Below are 17,789 nucleotides of genomic sequence, written 5' to 3'. Positions count from 1 at the left end.
GAAAATGTGCCCAGGCTACTGTGCCAGAGGGATGTGAGGGGGATCCAAGCCAAGGCCATCCTAGACCATCAGGCTCCTACCAGCAGATGCATAGGCTTACAAACAAAAACAAATGTTTGCTGCTCTATACCACTGAAGTTTTTGTGGTTGGTTGTTACACAGCAATAACTAACTGAGACAGTGCATTTGCCTAAAATTTGGGTGCCTGGGGGAGACCCCTGACTTCACCTGAAATGGTGAACAAATTCTTGTACTTCAGGCCATGTCGATGTTATAGTTAGCAATCTAGAGAGGTAGTTTGAAATCTCCATTCTAGGTAAACTGCCCTTTAATTGTTCCCTAAATACAGCCTTCACACCTCTGCCCCTCTTTCTCTGTATGTAATTTTTCTTCCTACTAAAATGTCCTTCGCCCTCTCTTCCCTGCCTGTTTAAATTACCCCAGGTCTCTGAGGACCTACCTAAAGCCAGCCTTTTCTGAATGCCCTGTGGCTGCCCTCCACGTGCAGTAATCTCTCCAGCTATTAATTCACAAGGTATTTCTTCTCAGAACCATAGGTTGGATACCTAACATGCTCCTTATATGGCTACTGTTTCTTATCTACAGTTGTTTACTGAACTAGAGTCCAAGTTCCTGGTGGACAGGGCCCATCTTCCCCTTTTTTTATGCCCCAACCCTTTTCCCCATGGCCCTTAAGTTAGATACTCTCTTTTCTGCCTTCAAATATCCATATCCCTTTAGTTGTATTTAATACCTTTTAGGGGACCTCAGCTAATTTCCCTTGTGTGATAGCTGGTCATGTTTGTACTTCTTTTCCGCTCACCTGCCCCGTGCTTCACCATCACAGACAGAGGTTCCTAAGACCAGAAGCCCCACTTTAATTCCATGTGCATCTCTAGCACCCGGCAAGGTGCCGATCCTACAGCAGGTGCCCCAGTGAGTATTTGGTTACTTCTTCATCTGTCTCCTCTGACTTTTTGTTAAATGCCCTAATTCAGGCCCTCATCATTGCTCATACAGAAAACTGCAAAAAAGCTTGCAAGGGGCCCTCTCTCCCTCCCTTGTCTTTCAGTCAGTTAGCAATACACAACATGGAATTCAGTTTTACAGGAAAATCTAACCAGACCATTCTGCTTCACAACAAAACAAACAAAAAAACCTTGTTAATAGTACCCCCTCTTTCTGTGGGGTAAAAGCCAAGCCCTTAGTGCCCACGGCCCACTAAGATCTGCCCAGCCTACCTCTACAGGCCCTTGCCTTCACGCCAGCCTCCACCTCTACTCCAACGGCGCGGCACAACTAGTGTGATACCCATCGCGCTAAACCACTTCTCCCCAACTGTACCTGGCCCCTTCCTCCCGAGTTTCATTTGACCCAGCCCAGCCCATCCTGCCCACCCCTCCTGCCTGCCAACCTCCCCACTTCCCTTTCAGTTCCAAATGGATCATTGTGCTTTCAAGGTGGCATTCTGACTGTCTGATGAAGTGGAAGTTTCCTGAGAACCAAGACTGAATTGCTAAGACATTTGTAGGTGCACAGCTTACCACAGCACTCAGAAGATAGAAGTACTAACAATTGTTGGGTGGCCGGAAGGAGCCAGGGATTGCGTGAAGCAGACCAGTTTGTTATTGACCTGTCTGAACGTAGGCTTGACCTAGGGAACTAATGTCCTCAGTGAGCTCAGCCCTTGTCTTCCAGGACTAGAATGGGATTGAGTTGGCCAGAGTTTGGTGCCACCTTCTGGACACCCCCCTGCCATCCTTGGTGCCCAGGCCCACACTGGGCAGAAGATTTACTTAAATGTCAAATGATGGTAGCTTATACATGCTGGGCACTTACCAGGCACCACATATTGTACATTGTTCTAAGTGTTTTAAGTAAACTAGTCCATTCAATCCTCACAGCAATCATATGGGGTACACTATTTTATAGATGAGGGTTAGAAAAGGTTAATAAACTTCTCTGAGATCACAGAGCTATTAAATACAGAATCCTCGTGCAAAGCCAGGCAGCCTGCCCCGAGGGCCTGCCATCGTCACCGTCGCCGTCTGTCTCCCCAGGTTCATGCTCTGCGTTTTGCAATCCTTCCCTCTCCCAAGATGGGAGGGGAGGTCAGGGCTAAGAAAAAACATTTCTGCTTGATTTTTTAAAAAATGTATTCAGTTTACTTAAATTCCCTTGTGATTACCTGCTGATGCATATTTGGCCAGGATGAGGCCTATATTTTCTTATTTTTATCTGTATAAACATATACTACCCATGAAGATAACTTTTTCACACCCAAATTGGAGCAATTAGCAAAGAACCATGATGCAACCAGCTTGACTTTTTGCAAGCCATCTCTGTTTCTCAGTGGGCTGAAAACCACTGCTTCCTCTTTGCCTTGACTGTGAGACCATAGCCTCTGTCACTCGGCGTCTGAGCAACTTCACTACCGCCACCCGGAAAGAGCTGTACTGGTCCAAATGGCATGCATCTCGTGTGTGACATTTTTCTTTCTCTTTCTGAGTAAGTGTCATTATCCTGCATGTTTCTCTTGTCACAGGGGCTGTTGGGTGATGGAACAGGACAACTTGGTCCCGATGTGAAAACCTTGGCCACACATCTCTGGAGTTGGCAGTGATTTCTGACTTTTACCCGTGATGCCAGACCTGCCAGTTCTGCTGGCTCTGCCATTCCGTTGTCTTGCTGGGCTAGCGTGTCCCTGGAGGTGTAAGAAGCTTAACTCCCCAGACTGAGAAGTGATCTTAAGGTTTGCCAGTGTCAGAGCTTGATGAGATAAGTGTGCCTTGGGGATGGAAGGAAAGGTCAGGAGAGCACTGAGCAGTTTGAGGCTAAGCTAAAGGAAGGTTCTGGACTTCACCTGGGCTGAAGTAGGGGTTGACTAGTGAGAGACTGAGAAGGGGCAGGGAGATTTGCTAGTCCAGGGGCATTTTTGTACTGGAACACAGGGAAGGAAAGGGAAATTTGAAGGTAAATGGGAGAACCAATGAACTGAGTGGGAAATGACATAGTTCCAGGGTCGTTGGAGCAAGGAGCAGGTACTATTTGTGCTGGGGGCACCTTTAACATCTGGTAAAGCCTATGGACACCATCTCAGAATAATTTCTCAAATGTGTAAAATAAAATCCAGTGGATTATAGGGAAAATCAATCATGTTGAAATAACAGGTGTCAAAATATTTTTAAATAGATTGTGATGTCATTTATTTTGGGTTTTTTTACACATTATGTAACAATCTACAGATGGTCTATTAACCACCAAACTTCAAAGTAGTGATGAATATGAACAATATTTTAAGATATTTGCAATACGTATAATGTGATGTGAAAATATTTATGGTGTGTCTCTACCTTCATGACTGAAGGAAATACTACATTTCCATGAAGATTAGTGAAAATAAAAGTGTAGCGGTTTATTTTCCCCTCCCAGGTTTATGGCCCCTTTAATCTCGTATGTGGACCCAGGTTGAGAACTTCTGCTTTACAGTCTGGACTGAGTGCGTGCAGGGACTTGAATGACTGGAACCTTAGGGGAACTAGGACAAATTATAGTCAGTGTGACCAGGGCCGAGACAGAAGAACAAAAAGGGTGTAGCGTCCAGCCAAGGAGGTGCTTGATGAACATTGTCTTGAGTTGAACTGGCTTATGTTGCAAGGGACATTGGATAGCGGGAGGTAAGGATCAGATCTGGGGTTTGATGGGGTGAGGGGTGGCCTGTAGGAAATGTACTGGGACTATGTGCTGGGAGATCAGAGTCCTCTGAACTGGCCGGGGAGGTGTTGATGGCTAGGTGGGCTGGGGGGCGGCTGTTGGGAGCTGTAGGCAAGTGTGGTCCTGTTTGTCCAGTTCAGTTGTCTGAGCGTGATGCTGTAGTCACAGCAGCATCCAACCTTTTGGCGTCTCTGGGCCACACTGGAAGAAGAAGTGTTGTCTTGGGCCATACGTTAAATGCACAAACACTAATGAAAACTGATGAGCAAAACAGAGGTTTTAAGTAAACTTAAGAATTTGGGTTGGGCCACTTTCATAGCCATCCTGGGCCGCATGCCGCCCGTGGGCTGCGGGTTGGATGCCCCTGAGAGTGTATGTGCTTTGTGAATTTGGCGTGTGTGTCTGGCTTGAGTGTAGGGGGAAGCTGGACTTACATTGGGCAAGTCAGACAACTGCAAATTCTCTGTCTTTGTCTCTCTCTCAGTGTCCCTCTGTCCATTTATTTGTCCGTCTCTGAGCAGGCTGGAAGTTCTGGGGGAAAGAAGATAATAACTATAGTTTTTAAAAAAAGGGATACTGGCAGTGTTTCTGTAACCCATTTAAACAATGGCCTACGCTGGGTTATATACAGGGTCCAGCTGAAATAACGCCTGCTAGAGTGTGCTTGGTAGGGTAATAATATGGGTGTAATAATTTATAGTTTTAATTTTAACATTTCACCTAAAATGTCATGGTGTGCTTGAGTGTGATATGGTTATGTTACAGAATTACATGCTTATGAATTTGTAATAAAAGATTTTGTAATAAAAAAGGGGCATTATTTTTGTGTCAGACCCTTTCTTCTAAGTTCTGACTCATCCTCACCACTAGTTTTGTATAGAACCACAGTTTTTATGTGAAGAACACATAAATCAGGAAGTAACTTGAAACAACTTAGGAAGCCTGCTATTAGTCATCACAAATATTGAGGGGGGAATGAAGAAAATTAAATGATGACAAATTGATCAATTGCATTGTTTAGCAAGTATATGCTTTGTCCTAATTTATTTATATTTTTAGTAAATACAAAGACCGGTTAATCCTGCTATATTGTGCTAGATGAGGTCAATGTCACGGGCAAATGAGCTCTTGGACTTAACCCTTAGATTTGCATACTTGATCTGTCACCCCTGACCCTAACTGGATGCCCTACAAATAAAAGCCATCAACATGGGAGGATCCTGGGGTGGGGATATTGGTTGGCTTATTGAAACTGTATTTATGAAAAAAAAGCCCTCTAAATTAGGGGTGGAAGCTTTCCCGGCCTCCACACATCCAGGTTTTTCATGTGTAAAGAAAGGAATGGCATGTTCTCCAAGGAGGTTTTCTGTAAGGTGGAATCATTTGAAGTTGCTGTTTTTGTTTATCAGAAATGGTCAAATGTGAGCCATTTTATATGGTTCAACCTGATAGCTTCCATTCAAATAATGCTGAAATGGCAAATGTGGCAATTCCAGTGATAGTTTTGAAAAAGCCAATGCCGTCAAGGAATTCTTCATGTTTCAAATGTGAATCCAACGCGCATCTCAGGGCGAAGCTGCGCGCCCATCGGTCAGTGAGACTTTGAGCTGCTGTGCAAGGGCATCTAAGTGCCCCATGAAGAGAGGAAGGAGTGGGCCCACCCTCTGAGGTATTTTACTCTTTAGGAGGAGAGAAATATGCACCACATATCCACAGAGAATATATTTGTGAACAAATGCTTCAGCATATGACTGCGATGCATAGACATTTAAATTGTCCTCTTCAGTCATTCCCTCCCACCTCAAAAACACCCGTGACATCTCTATGCTGTGTCTTTTGCTCTTCTGAGAAAACTGTGCCATCCCAGTCAGGTTCTTGACTTCAGGCCGCTCTGAGGAACTAACTCCATTCACCGTCCTTCCTGCGTCACCATCTCTCAGTGGCACCTGCATCCAGCCCGGCTCTCACTGCCGTTCCCTGCCCAGCTCCTCTTCCCAGCGGCCATCTTACTCCTCTTCTTCCCCTCTGCATGAAACTTCTTGAAGGACCGTATTTTGCCATGTATAATGCGCACTTTCCCCCCCAGATTTCTGAGGGGAGAAAAAAAGGATGCGTGTTATACGTGGGAATTAGTACTAAGACGTGGGCGTTCATTCTACATGGCAAAATACGATAGTCTACGCTTCCTCTTTTGGCTCCTGACCCTTGAAATCTGCTTCTGCTTGACAGAAATCTCCTCTACAAAGATCTCCACTGACATCCTCATCATTACACTAGAAGGCTTTGCTCTCCCTTTAGAATCCTCAGCCTCTCAGCAGAATTTCACAGGGCTGACAATCCCTCCCTTATTGGAATACTTTGCCTCCTCTGGTTTCCAGGTCACTGTGCCCTGGCAGCCCTCTCATCTCCCTAACTGCATCCAACCCCCTAAATAGATTTTCTAGTAGCCTCTCTTTAGCCCTCTTCCTTATATTCCCTAACACTTCGGATATTACTATGCAACTGGCTTAATTTACATCTATAGCCCAGAACTCTCCCTAGTCACAAACAAGCAGGATACCATGAGAAAGAGCGGAGACAGCGAGAGATTTGGTACTTGCAAATCTAGGTTCCACTCTGGCTCAAATATTTACAAGTTTTGACATTACTAAGTACGGAACTATCATAGAGTCCTTGAAAGGATGAGAGTATACATATTTTCAAAGGGTTGAGGTCCTTAAAACCCAAATATATATTTAAACATTCCAAATATTGGCTGGATATCCTTCCCGTTTATTCCACGATACTCAAATTCAGTATTTCTGAAATTAAATGCCTCACTCTTTTTCCTCATCCTTGAACACACAACAGTAACTCTTCCTGATTTCCTTAGTTCTGTTATACAGTATGTTATTCTCCCAGTCACCCTTACAAAATCTGGGTATCATCTTTGATTTCTTCCTACCTTCCATTCCTCCTATCACTCCTCCCTCCAAGCATCCAAGACACTGAAAATCTAGATTTTATCACCGCAGTGGCTTTTATTGGGTTGTCCAAAAAGATAGTTTGGTTTTTTCCCATAAGATATCTCTAGTAGTGCTTTTTGTCTTTAACTTCATTCAAAACAATTTTGTTAGATTGCATTGTTTCAGGTGTCATATCAATGTGCATTTTTAAAAAAAAACATGAAAGTTGGTGATTTTTTATGTAGCCATTTTAATATTGAAGGTTGAAGAAAATGCACAATATTCTCTGCATATTATGCTTCATTATTTCAAGAAAGGTAAAAATGCAACTGAAATGCAAAAAAAGATTAGTACAATGTATGGAGAAGGTGCTGTGACTGAATGAACATGTCAAAAGTGGTTTACTAATTTTCATGCTGGAGATTCCTTGCTGGATGATGCTCCACAGCTGGGTAAACCAGTTAAAGTTGATAGTGATCAGTTAGAGACATTAATTGAGAACAATGAACGTTATACCACACAGGAGATAGTTGATATACTCAAAATATCCAAATTAATAAAGTTATTGGTGAAGATGAAAAAATGTGTCTTTTATTTTATGGAAAAAACTAAATGGAATTTTTGGCCAATCCAATAAACTGTAGTCCCTTTCTTGCCATTCCTCCTATTGCCTTTATCACTTCTCTCCTGGGCTATAAAAATGACCTCATATCTGTTTCTAATTTCAATCATCCTATGCACGGCTATCAGGTTAATTTTCCTTAGGCCTTTCAAACACTTTCAGTGGATTTCCTATGGTCTAATCAATCAGGTTCAAACATTTAATCATGAAAGTCAAATCCTTCCTGTTCTGGACCCAAATATCCCACCCAATCTTACCTCCTTCTTTTAATCTTCATGTAACTCATCCCCTAATCTAACTGATTACTCCCTATTTCCTTCAACAAGTCTTTTGATTCCTACTTATTTAGTCTCTTCATGAAGTCTCCTTACCTAAAAGACCCTGTCTCCCCACTTAAATTGTCATAATCTTTTCAATTCCCTAAAGTCCATTTTTAATACTCTTTTTTAAAAACCTGACCTATTTCCCTCATCAAAAAATATAATCTCTTCTTTCTTCAAATTCCTAAAAGCATTTTTTTTTACCATATCTCTCTATGAGGACTATTACCCTACTTGACCAAATTATAAAATTTAGAAGTCAGAGACGACCTCAAACTCATCTTTTTATCTTGGTTCCTGAAGCATCAGAAATACTGTAAGCAGTTGAATAAATATTTGTTGAATTGGCAAATAAAGCAGCAGAAAAGGAAATGCTAGTTTTCACCATAAAATGTTCTAAATGTGGTACCCATCTCTCTGAAAAGTCATGCAAAGTGTTGGTGTTGCCTAGCTACCAAAAATAACCTGGTGGAAACATGCCCTGATATAAACAGGTTCGTGGTACCTCAGAAACCATATTTTTAAAAGAGTTTTTATTATGAAATATAACACAAAAATGAAGTTAATAAAACATAAATATGCAGTTGAACAAATAAGTAAAAAGTAAAAACTGCGTAATGACTACCCAGGTCAAGAAATGGAGAGAGCGCTGCCAGGCCCCTCGAAGCGCCCACTGCCCTGCCGTGGCCCATCCAGACGACACCCCTGCCCGCCACACACACAGCCACTTCTCTGACTTTTGTCATAACCACCTCCTAGCTTTGCTTTTCTTTCATTTTTTAAATCTTTTTTACCCCTTATGGTTGCATCATAAAACAATACAGCATGGTTTTACCTGTCTCGAGACTTTATAAAGAATAGAATCATTCTTTATATAGTCAAAAAGATTCAAAAGTATCTTGCATCTTTTACTAAACACAGCTACTTATATTATTGCAACTAATTACATTGATCCCCTTTTACTTCTTTTTTTTTTCATCCTCACTCAAGAATATGTTTGTTGATTTGAGAGAAGGAGGAAGGAGGAGAGCAAGAGAAAGAGAAACACCGATCAGTTGCCTCCCATACCTGCAACCACTATGTGTGCTCTGACCGGTGATCGAACCTGCCGCCCTTTGGCGGACAGAACGATGTTCCAACCAACTGAGCCACCTGGCCAGGGCCATCCACCTTCATTTCTGTTTAATATTCCATTTCATGGAGGCACTAAGTTCATCTCTTCTACTGTTGATGGACATTTCTCTAGTTTGGGGCTGTAATGAACAGTATAGCCGTCCATTACAAGGTTTTTCATCAGAAGCCTGGTGCATAGGGCACACATTTCTTTAAAACATACGTGTAAGACTGGCTGGCTTTGCTGAAAATGTTTCCGAATCCCTCTGTAGTATAACTTCTTTTGGTAAGTGGTAATTTAAAATTTTCTCAGTTGGTCTAACTTCTTTTTCTAGGCATACTATAAATATAAAATAAATACAAAATTGGGATTTATGAATAAGTTACTGTATTTTAAATTATTACTGGAAATGTGTGTGGTTGGCTGATTGGTTGATTGGATGTTTGTTTTTTAGTTTTGCATTGAGCATATACATGCGCAGTTTTTAGTTGACTCTATCAGGTGACTACTTACCCCCCTCTGCTCATTTTTTTAAACCCCTTCTACCAGAATTGTTTTTATTCCAAAATTTCTATCCTTGGCTTTATCATGGTCTCTGTGTTGTCATTTCTTTCTTTCCCTCTCTTTTTTTATCCCCTCTAGTCTCCTTTATTCTTTGTCCTGTAGAGTCACAAAATTCAGCAGATGTTCTGCTTCTTTCGTCTCTTCTTATGAACCCCATTCTGTGAATTCCTTCAGGTCGGCTCTCCCAACCTGCGAGCTCTTCTGATGTCTCTCAGCCTCTTCTTCCCACTGCACTGGCCCTCGGCCCTGATGAGAGATCTTGCTCACCCTGTGCCTTCTCTGCCGTCCGGTCTTTGTTCTTTCTGTAACAGAAACTAGCCTTTAAAATTAACATGATAAATGAACACATTTTAATTTCCTCGCGTTGCTTGATTTTGAAAATGTGGGTATCAGAGAGAATGTTTCTGTCGGCTATGAAACAGCACCAGAATGTTGTGTTCGATTAAGCCTCGGTTCAGCAACCTCGATACTTGAGTTCTGGCTGAGGAAGGATTCAGAGTCAAGACTCACACTGTAAGAGAAAGTTGATTTAGAAAGTCGCGCAGGTAGAAGAAGTAAACTGTGAAGAAACGGGCTCAGGAAGCAAGTTCCATAGGTGAAAGAAGGGCCCTTGGAGCTTGGTGAGGGCAAGGGGAGAGAGGAGGAAGGGAGGGAGAGAGAGAGCCAGAGGGCCACTGGGTCCTTCATCCTGACTAAGGGCTTTTAAAGGTGGGGGCCTCAGGGTAGGTCCCAGAGGAGATTCTCAACAGAGTATTCATCAGCTTTCCAGGTGTGTCCTTTCAGGGTCGTGGTCTCCACCGATTGGTCAGCGCCAGGGAAGGGCGTCCTTACTCAATCCCGCTGGCCCTGATGTCAGCCAGGGCATCATCTAGTTTTGCTGCTTTTCAGGGCCTGGAACTGAAACACCTGAGGCCTAGATGTTATCTAGGGCTTAATGCTTAAGGGGGTGGGCTTGCAGGGGCTTTTGTCTGAGGCGATTTTCTGGCTCCCTTGTTCCTCCTCTAAAGGAATCTACCACTTGACTATCGATATGAAAGGTCAGCAATAAGATAGGGGAGGAAAGGTCACCCTGGGGGCAAGTTTCCACCCTGCAATTGTCCATTGCGAGGCAAGCAGGGCTTCCCACCCTGGCGACCTTTCAGTGCCTGCCCATCATTCCTACTCTGCTCCTGTCAGCCTAACTTCCTACCACAGTATCAGTCAATAGTTTCTCCTTTAAATCTAATACATAATAAATGGAAACGTTCCATAGTGGTCCCAATGAAAACTTGGGGGTAAGGGAAGAACTAAAATAAATTCTGATTCCAGATGCTGCTAGACTTGACAGTCATCTTTATGAAGATTTACAATAAAGCTGTAGTGGCTCTTTTAAAAATCACAAAACAAATATCTTTCCATAGTTTAGGAAGGAAGTCCTGCTATCTCTTCAGATAGTAATTTTAGCTGACCTTTCATCAGATGTGGCCAAGAGCTGCAAACAGTTCTAACGACCCTGCAGATGAAAACGTAGCCTCCTGGGCAACGCCGGAAACTTTGCTTCTCCAGCAATCACTTCCGTGAGGAAAGCTACTGAGGACTTTGAGGCTTAGGGAAGTGCCTGCTGAGTTTTCCCCAAAAATAATAGAAAGGTGAATCATCATACATCGTATTTATTTTAACGTTAATGCACTTAGATAAGCAGATATCTTTCATGGGACCACAGGACATGGATGAAGCTAGACCTGTTTTTTCAGAGACTAGAGATTACAATGGAAGTTAAAGTTATAAAAGAACAATGAACTCATCAAGCCGTTCTTCTGCTCCTCAGCCCGAAGAAGGTGTTGAACATTTGAGTTGATTATAGTTAATAACCTGCAATCTCATTTACTAGAATTGTAATACAGGGAGCTGCAGGAGGTGGCACGTTGGGAAATGGGACACTAATCTATTTTTATTCCCCTTTCTTTCTCCTACTTGCAAGCCAAGCTCAGCATTGGCCAGAGAGAAGTAACAGTTCAGAAAGGACCGCTGTTTAGAGCTGAAGGTTACCCCATCAGCATTGGCTGCAATGTCACTGGCCACCAGGGACCTTCTGAGCAGCATTTCCACTGGTCTGTTTACCTGCCGACAGCTCCGACCCAAGAAATCCAGATCGTTAGCACGAATGATGCCGCCTTCTCTTACGCAGTGTATGCACAGCGGGTGCAAAGAGGGGAGATCTACGTGGAGAGGGTCCGGGGCAACTCAGTCTTGTTGCACATCTCAAAGCTCCAGGTGAAGGATTCTGGTGAATATGAGTGTCACACCCCGAACACAGATGGCAAGTACTACGGGAGTTACAGTGCGAAGACCACTCTAGTTGGTAAGCTGTTTGCCCTACTCTGCTAACCAGCCCACAAGGCCAGAGCCGCGCCCCCGCCCCCTGGCCTGGCATCACAATGCCTTGCTATGGGACACAGCTTTCTACTGTGCTGTTCGCTTCAGCATAAGATCCTGTGTTTCCCTCTGGATATTTTAGAGATTTGTCACAAGTAGATATTTCATGTTTTCTAAAACTCACCATTAATTTTTCCAGTCAACACTGTGGTGAAGATGGCAATTGTGTGGTCTCCCCAAAGCCTTGTCCTCTGCTACCCATAGATTGATAGTACCAACAGCATCAGTCACAGCTTTGAGAGTTCTCACAATGTTGTGTCTTCTCTTGGAGACAGAACATTCACTTGATAAGAGCTGGTATTAACATAACAGGGGGTAAGTCATTAACTTGGGAAAGCTCCTTTTCAAATTACAGTTCTCTAGCACATTTACCTGAAGGGAGAGGGAAGTAGTTCTTCAATTACCATTTCATCCCTTTGCCTGGAATATTTTATCACCCCTTTTTCAGCCTAGCAAACTCCTACATACACTTCAGAACCCAGTTTAAATATTACCTCTGCTGTGAAACCTGTCTTGCTGCCTCGGGCAGCGTCCAATCTTTGTTTCCTCTTGATGCTATACTCACAGCGCTGTAACTAGCACTCGCCCACCGATGTGGTGATTTATGTGGTGAATGACTCTCTCCTGCTGTGAAACCTGTCTTGCTGCCTCGGGCAGTGTCCAATCTTTGTTTCCTCTTGATGCTATACTCACAGCGCTGTAACTAGCACTCGCCCACCGATGTGGTGATTTATGTGGTGAATGACTCTCCTACCTCACCCTGAGCTCCAAGAGAAGAGAATGTTTATCTCAGCTCTTTGCACAGCGGCTGGCACTGAGCAGATGCTCAGTAAACAATCACTGATTGAATCTAAGTGTTACCTTCCCCCAAGCTTAGGCTGTGTCACTTCCTGGAGAGAATGATAAGGTTGTAGGACGGTTATCAAAACTTTTGTAAGGGTTGCATTTTGGCTCTGAATGACAGAAAACAACAGATTGTTTAGAATTTTATTTTATAAAGGCCCAAGGAAGTGACGTGACTTGCTCCAGTTTACATAGTCAAATAGAGACAGATGCAGGGTCAGAATTTAAGTCTTCTAGCTCTCAGGGTTTTTTCCCCTTTAAAAACTCTGTTTACAAGTAGCAAAATTGGTTACAGCCGCTGCTAACAACATAAAGTCAGGGTCAGTACATCAGTGGGCCATTAGCTTTGCCGCATTCCGTCGACTCCAGGTACACGGATGCCCACGTTTACATTGGCAACAGGGAACACGTGGCTAGTGGGGGAAAGCAGGTATTTAAAGATGATGGCTCAGGGCACCGTCTTCCTCTAAGGAGGCTAGTCTGACAGATATTGGGCCAACCAATTATCATCATTTCTTTGCTTCCAGTTATCCCAGACACCCTCTCTGTCACCATGAGTCCCCAGTCTCTCAGGAAGGAGGAAGGGGAGCCATTAGAACTTACCTGCGAGGCAGCCAAAGCCACAGCTCAGCACACCCACCTGTCTGTCACCTGGTACCTGATGCAGGACGGACAAAGTCAAGCCACCAAGATTATTTCCCTCTCCAGAGATTTTATGTTGATGCCCGGCTCCTCGTATATAGAGAGGGTCGCAGCCGGGAACGTGCGGCTCGACAAGCTCGGGGCTACCACCTTCCGGCTGTCCATAGGGAGCCTGCAGCCCTCAGATCAAGGCCAGCTGTTCTGTGAGGCAACTGAATGGATTCAGGATCCGGATGAAACCTGGACTTCCATCACGAAAAAGCAGACAGATCAGACAACTCTGAGGATCCAGCCTGCAGGTAATTATCTTCTCGGAAAATTCATTACTATGTTTGTAGTGGTTACTTATGGGGTAACTTTTTGGTTTCATCTAATCTTTTGCTGAATCTAAAAAAAATTGTTTAGGAAGCTTGAGTAAATCTTCCATTTGTCACCAAGGAAGCATAAATAAAAGAAAGATTTTTTTTTTAATTGTTTGTGCTATTATAATTTTCCCAGTTTCTCCCCCTGTGCCCTCCTCCCCCCAGCCTCCCCTTCCCACAGTCAGACCCCGCACCGTTGTTCGGGTCCGTGGGTGGTACATATAGGACGTTTGGTTTTTGGCTCTGTCCACAGAGGGGTTTGTGGGGGCTGAGATCTGTTGAATGGTTCAGTAGATCCTACAAGGCATGCGTGGAAATAGTGCTGCTCCCCTTCTGGCCAGGCTCTGCAAGGAACCCGAGCCTCAGACACGCTATATGCTCTGCCCACGGTCACCCAGCTGCTGAGAGGCGGAGCTGGCCTTTGAAAGCAGGTGTGTCCTCACAGACACCTGGGCCTCAGAGTAACTAGTTTCCATTGTGAAGTCTCGCTTCAGTCAGTGGCAGGATTTCCTTCCACCTGACTCCTTTTCAACTTGAAGTGGTGTCACTCTTCATGAGCCATTGGCATTGTCATCAAAGGGAGCAGAAAGCCTCAGCTGTGATTCCAGGTCTCTCTACGTAGGCTTTGGTGAAATAAGAGGGGTTCACTGAAACCATATATATCCATGCTGACAGCAATGATCCAATGGACGACCACTGAAGTTTCTCTTTTTTCTTCTTTAAAGCAGGAGTGTTATTCTCTTCTATTAACAATCATCCTGTTGGTGCCCTGGCCAGTGTGGCTCAGGTGGTTGGAGCACCGTCCCATAACTGAAAGGTTGTGGGTTCAATTTCCAGTCAGGGTGCATGTTTAGGTTGCAGGTTTGACCCGCCAGTCCAGGGGCATACAATCCCCTCTCTGGGCATGTACGGGAGGCAACCAATCAATGCTTCTCTCGCACATTGACGTTTCTCTCTCTTCTCTCCTCTCTCTCTTAAAAAGTAATGAAAAAATGTCCTTGGATGAGGATAAAAAAAATTGTCCTGTGGGCCTTAAGTGTCCAACTTACAGTCAGTGTGTTCAGTGGGCGCATATCACATATGCTTTTTTTCCTCCCTTTGGAGACAGTTGTTTTAAATGTAAAATAGTCTTTATTTTTCTTTAATTATTTTGACAAATAAAATTATATGTATATATTTAAGGTGTACAACATAATGTTTTAATGCATGCGTGCATTCATTGTGAAGTGATTACCACAGTCAAGCTAATTAACATACTGATTCCCTCACATAGTTACCTTTTGTGTTCCTGTATGTGTGTATGTGCTTGTGGTAAGAATACTTAAGATCAACTCCTTTAGCAAATTTCTTTTTTAAAAATGTATATTATTGATTATGCTTGACAGTTGTCCCCGTGTTTCCCCCTTTGCCTCCCTCTGACCAGTATCCGGATCCCCTCCAGCAATCCCCGCCCCCTTAGTTCATGTCCATGGGTCATGCATATAAGTTGTTTGGCTTCAAATTTCCTATAATATTCTTAACATCCCCCTATTTTGTACCTACCAGTTATGCTTCTTAATCCCTGCACCTTTTCCCCCCGTTCTCCCCCTTCCCTCTTCCAGCTGATAATCCTCCAAATGATCTCCACATCTATAATTCTGTTTCTGTTCTGGTTGTTTGCTTGGTTTGGTTTTTTTTCTTAGATTGAGTTGTTGATCGTTGTGAATTTGTTGCCATTTTAATGTTCATAGTTGTGATATTCTTTTTCTTAAATAAGTACCTTTAACATTTCATATAATAATGGCTTAGTAATGATGAACTCCTTTAGCCTTACCTTGTCTGGGAAGCACTTTATTTGCCCTTCAATTCTAAATGACAGCTTTGCTGAATAGAGTAATCTAGGTTGTAGGTCCTTGCTCTTCATCACTTTGAATACCTCTTGCCCACCTCTGCTTGCCCGTAAGGTTTCTTTTTGAGGAATCAGCTGATAGTCTAATGGGAACTCCTTTGCAGGTACTGTCTCCCTTTCTCTTGCTGCTTTTAAGATTCTCTCTTTATCTTTAACCCTTGGCATTTTAATCATGGTGTGTCTTGCTGTGGTCCTCTTTGCATTCAATTTGTTTGGGATTCTCTGTGCTTCCTGGACTTACATGTCTATTTCCTTCACCAAATTAGGGAAGTTTTCTTTCATTTTTTTCAAATAAGTTTTCAATTTCTTGCTTCTTCCTCTTCTTCTGGTATCCCTGTGATTCAGATATTGGTACCTTTGGTGGTGTCCCAGAGGCTTCTTATTCTATCCTTGTTTTTGTAAATTCTTTTTTCTTCTTGCTGTTCTGATTAAATGCTTTTTTCTTCCTTATGTTCCAAATCATTGAGTTGATTCTCAGTTTCATCTCCTCTATTGTTGGTTCCCTGTAGATTTTTCATTATTTCACTTAATGTAACCTTCATTTCTGCCTGGGTCTTTTTTATGCTGTTGCCATACTCAATGAGTTCTTTGAGCATCCTGATAACCAGTGTTTTGAACATTGGTTATCTTCATTTCATTTGTCTTTTTCTGGAGTTTTGTTCTGTTCTTCAGTTGGGTCATATTTCTTTGTCTCCTCAATTTGGCAGCCTCCCTGTGTTTGTTTCTGTGTATTAGGTAGACCTGCTTAGACTCCCTGTCTTAGTAGTGTGGCCTATGGTAGAAGAGTGGGCCTGTAAATTATGTGGGGCAGAGCCTTAGGTGATTGCCAGGGCAGGGCAATCTGTTTCACCACTTTGTGGCTCTATATGGAGGGAGAGCTCTGAGAGGGGACGGTGCTGCTGCCTAGCTTCTGAGGGTATGCCCTGGAGGAAGCTGTCTCCTGGCACTTTCCCTGTTTCCAGTCATTTCTCTCTCTTCCCTTATGTCATCTGTGCCCTTTCAGGTGTTGCCCTGGTGCTGAATCCCAGAGCGGGTGGGTCTGCGCAAGTCTAAGTCAATGCAGGCCCTTTAAGAGGAGTCCCTGATAATCCAGCAGTTTCTTCTGCTGCCCCAGTCCCGACGGGCTTTTATAGCCAGAAGCTCTGGGGATTTATTTTCCTGGTGCTGGAACCCTGGGCTGCTGGGCGGTCTGTTTTGGGGCTTGGATCCCTTGCTCCCGAGGTATCGCTCCCAATTTTCATCCACCACACGTGAATGTGGGGCCGCCCATTCCGCCGCCTCTCTGCACCACTCCCACGGCTCTGCACTTCTCCCCCTCTCTCCTCATCTCTGCCCCTCCTACCCATCTGGATGAACGTGGCTTCTTTATATCCTTGGTTGTCAGACATCCATACAGTTGGACTTTCTGACAGTCCTGGGTGATATTTGTTTTGTAGTCTAGTTGTAATTTTTTTGTAATTGTGCAAGGTGGTGAAGCATGTCTACCTATGCCTCCATCTTTACCAGAAGTCCTTTAGCAAATTTCAAGTGTACAATACAGTATAAATAATTATAGTCACCATGCTGTATATTAGATCTCCAGAATTTATTCATCCTGCATAACTGAAAACTTAGTCCCCTTAGACAAACATCTCCCCATTTTCCCTACTCCCCCAAGCCCCTGGCAACCACCATTCTATGCTATGCTTCTATGAATGCAATATTTTTATATTCCACATATAAGTGAGATACTGCAGAATTTGTCTTTCTGTGTCTGGCTTATGTCACTTAACATAATGTCCTCTAGGTTGATTCATGTTGAAAATGGTAGGATATCCTTTTTTCTCATTGCTGAATAACACTCCATTGTGAATATATGCTACATTTTGTTCATCTATCAACAGGCACTTAGATTGTTACCATATCTTGGCTATTATGAATAGTGAACGTGGGGTACAGATATCTCTTCCAGGTACTGATCTCATTTCCTTTGGCTATATACGCAGAAGTGATGCTCCTTGATTTTTTATTTTTGATTTTTTAGGAACTTCCATACTGTTTTCTATAATGGCCATACCAATTTATATTCCCACTAACAGTGAGCAAGGGTTCCCTTTTCTCCACATTCTCATGAACACTTGTTACCTTTGTCAGCCATTATAATAGATGTGAGGTGATATCACATGGTTTTAATTTACATTTCCCTAATGATTAGTGATGTTGAGCATATTTTCATATACTTGTTGGCCATTTGTATGTCTTATTTTTAAGAATGTCAATTCAGGTCCTTTGTCCATTTTTTTAAGTCAACTAATTTGGTTTCTTATCTATTTGGGATATTAACTCTTTATCAGATATATCATTTGCACATATTTTCTTCC

General features: G+C 43.1%; 1 protein-coding gene across 1 annotated transcript in view; it reads left to right on the top strand.

Moving 5' to 3' along the window:
• Positions 1–2,465: 2,465 nt before the first annotated feature.
• The window catches only part of CD101 (CD101 molecule), a 35,283-nt gene continuing 19,959 nt past the window's right edge, over positions 2,466–17,789 (top strand). Inside the window, exons 1-3 of the mRNA XM_054564787.1 lie at positions 2,466–2,508; positions 11,240–11,620; positions 13,065–13,478. Coding sequence (XP_054420762.1) covers positions 2,466–2,508; positions 11,240–11,620; positions 13,065–13,478 — 838 coding nt within the window. The remainder of the gene's footprint in view (positions 2,509–11,239; positions 11,621–13,064; positions 13,479–17,789) is intronic.

This window comes from Pteronotus mesoamericanus, unplaced genomic scaffold, assembly GCF_021234165.1.
Source record: "Pteronotus mesoamericanus isolate MK-2021 breed Mesoamerican mustached bat unplaced genomic scaffold, CSHL_Meso_final scaffold_99, whole genome shotgun sequence".
NCBI lineage: Eukaryota > Metazoa > Chordata > Mammalia > Chiroptera > Mormoopidae > Pteronotus > Pteronotus mesoamericanus.
The sequence above is the reverse complement of the archived record's forward strand: the minus strand, read 5'-3'. Positions and strand labels throughout refer to the sequence as shown.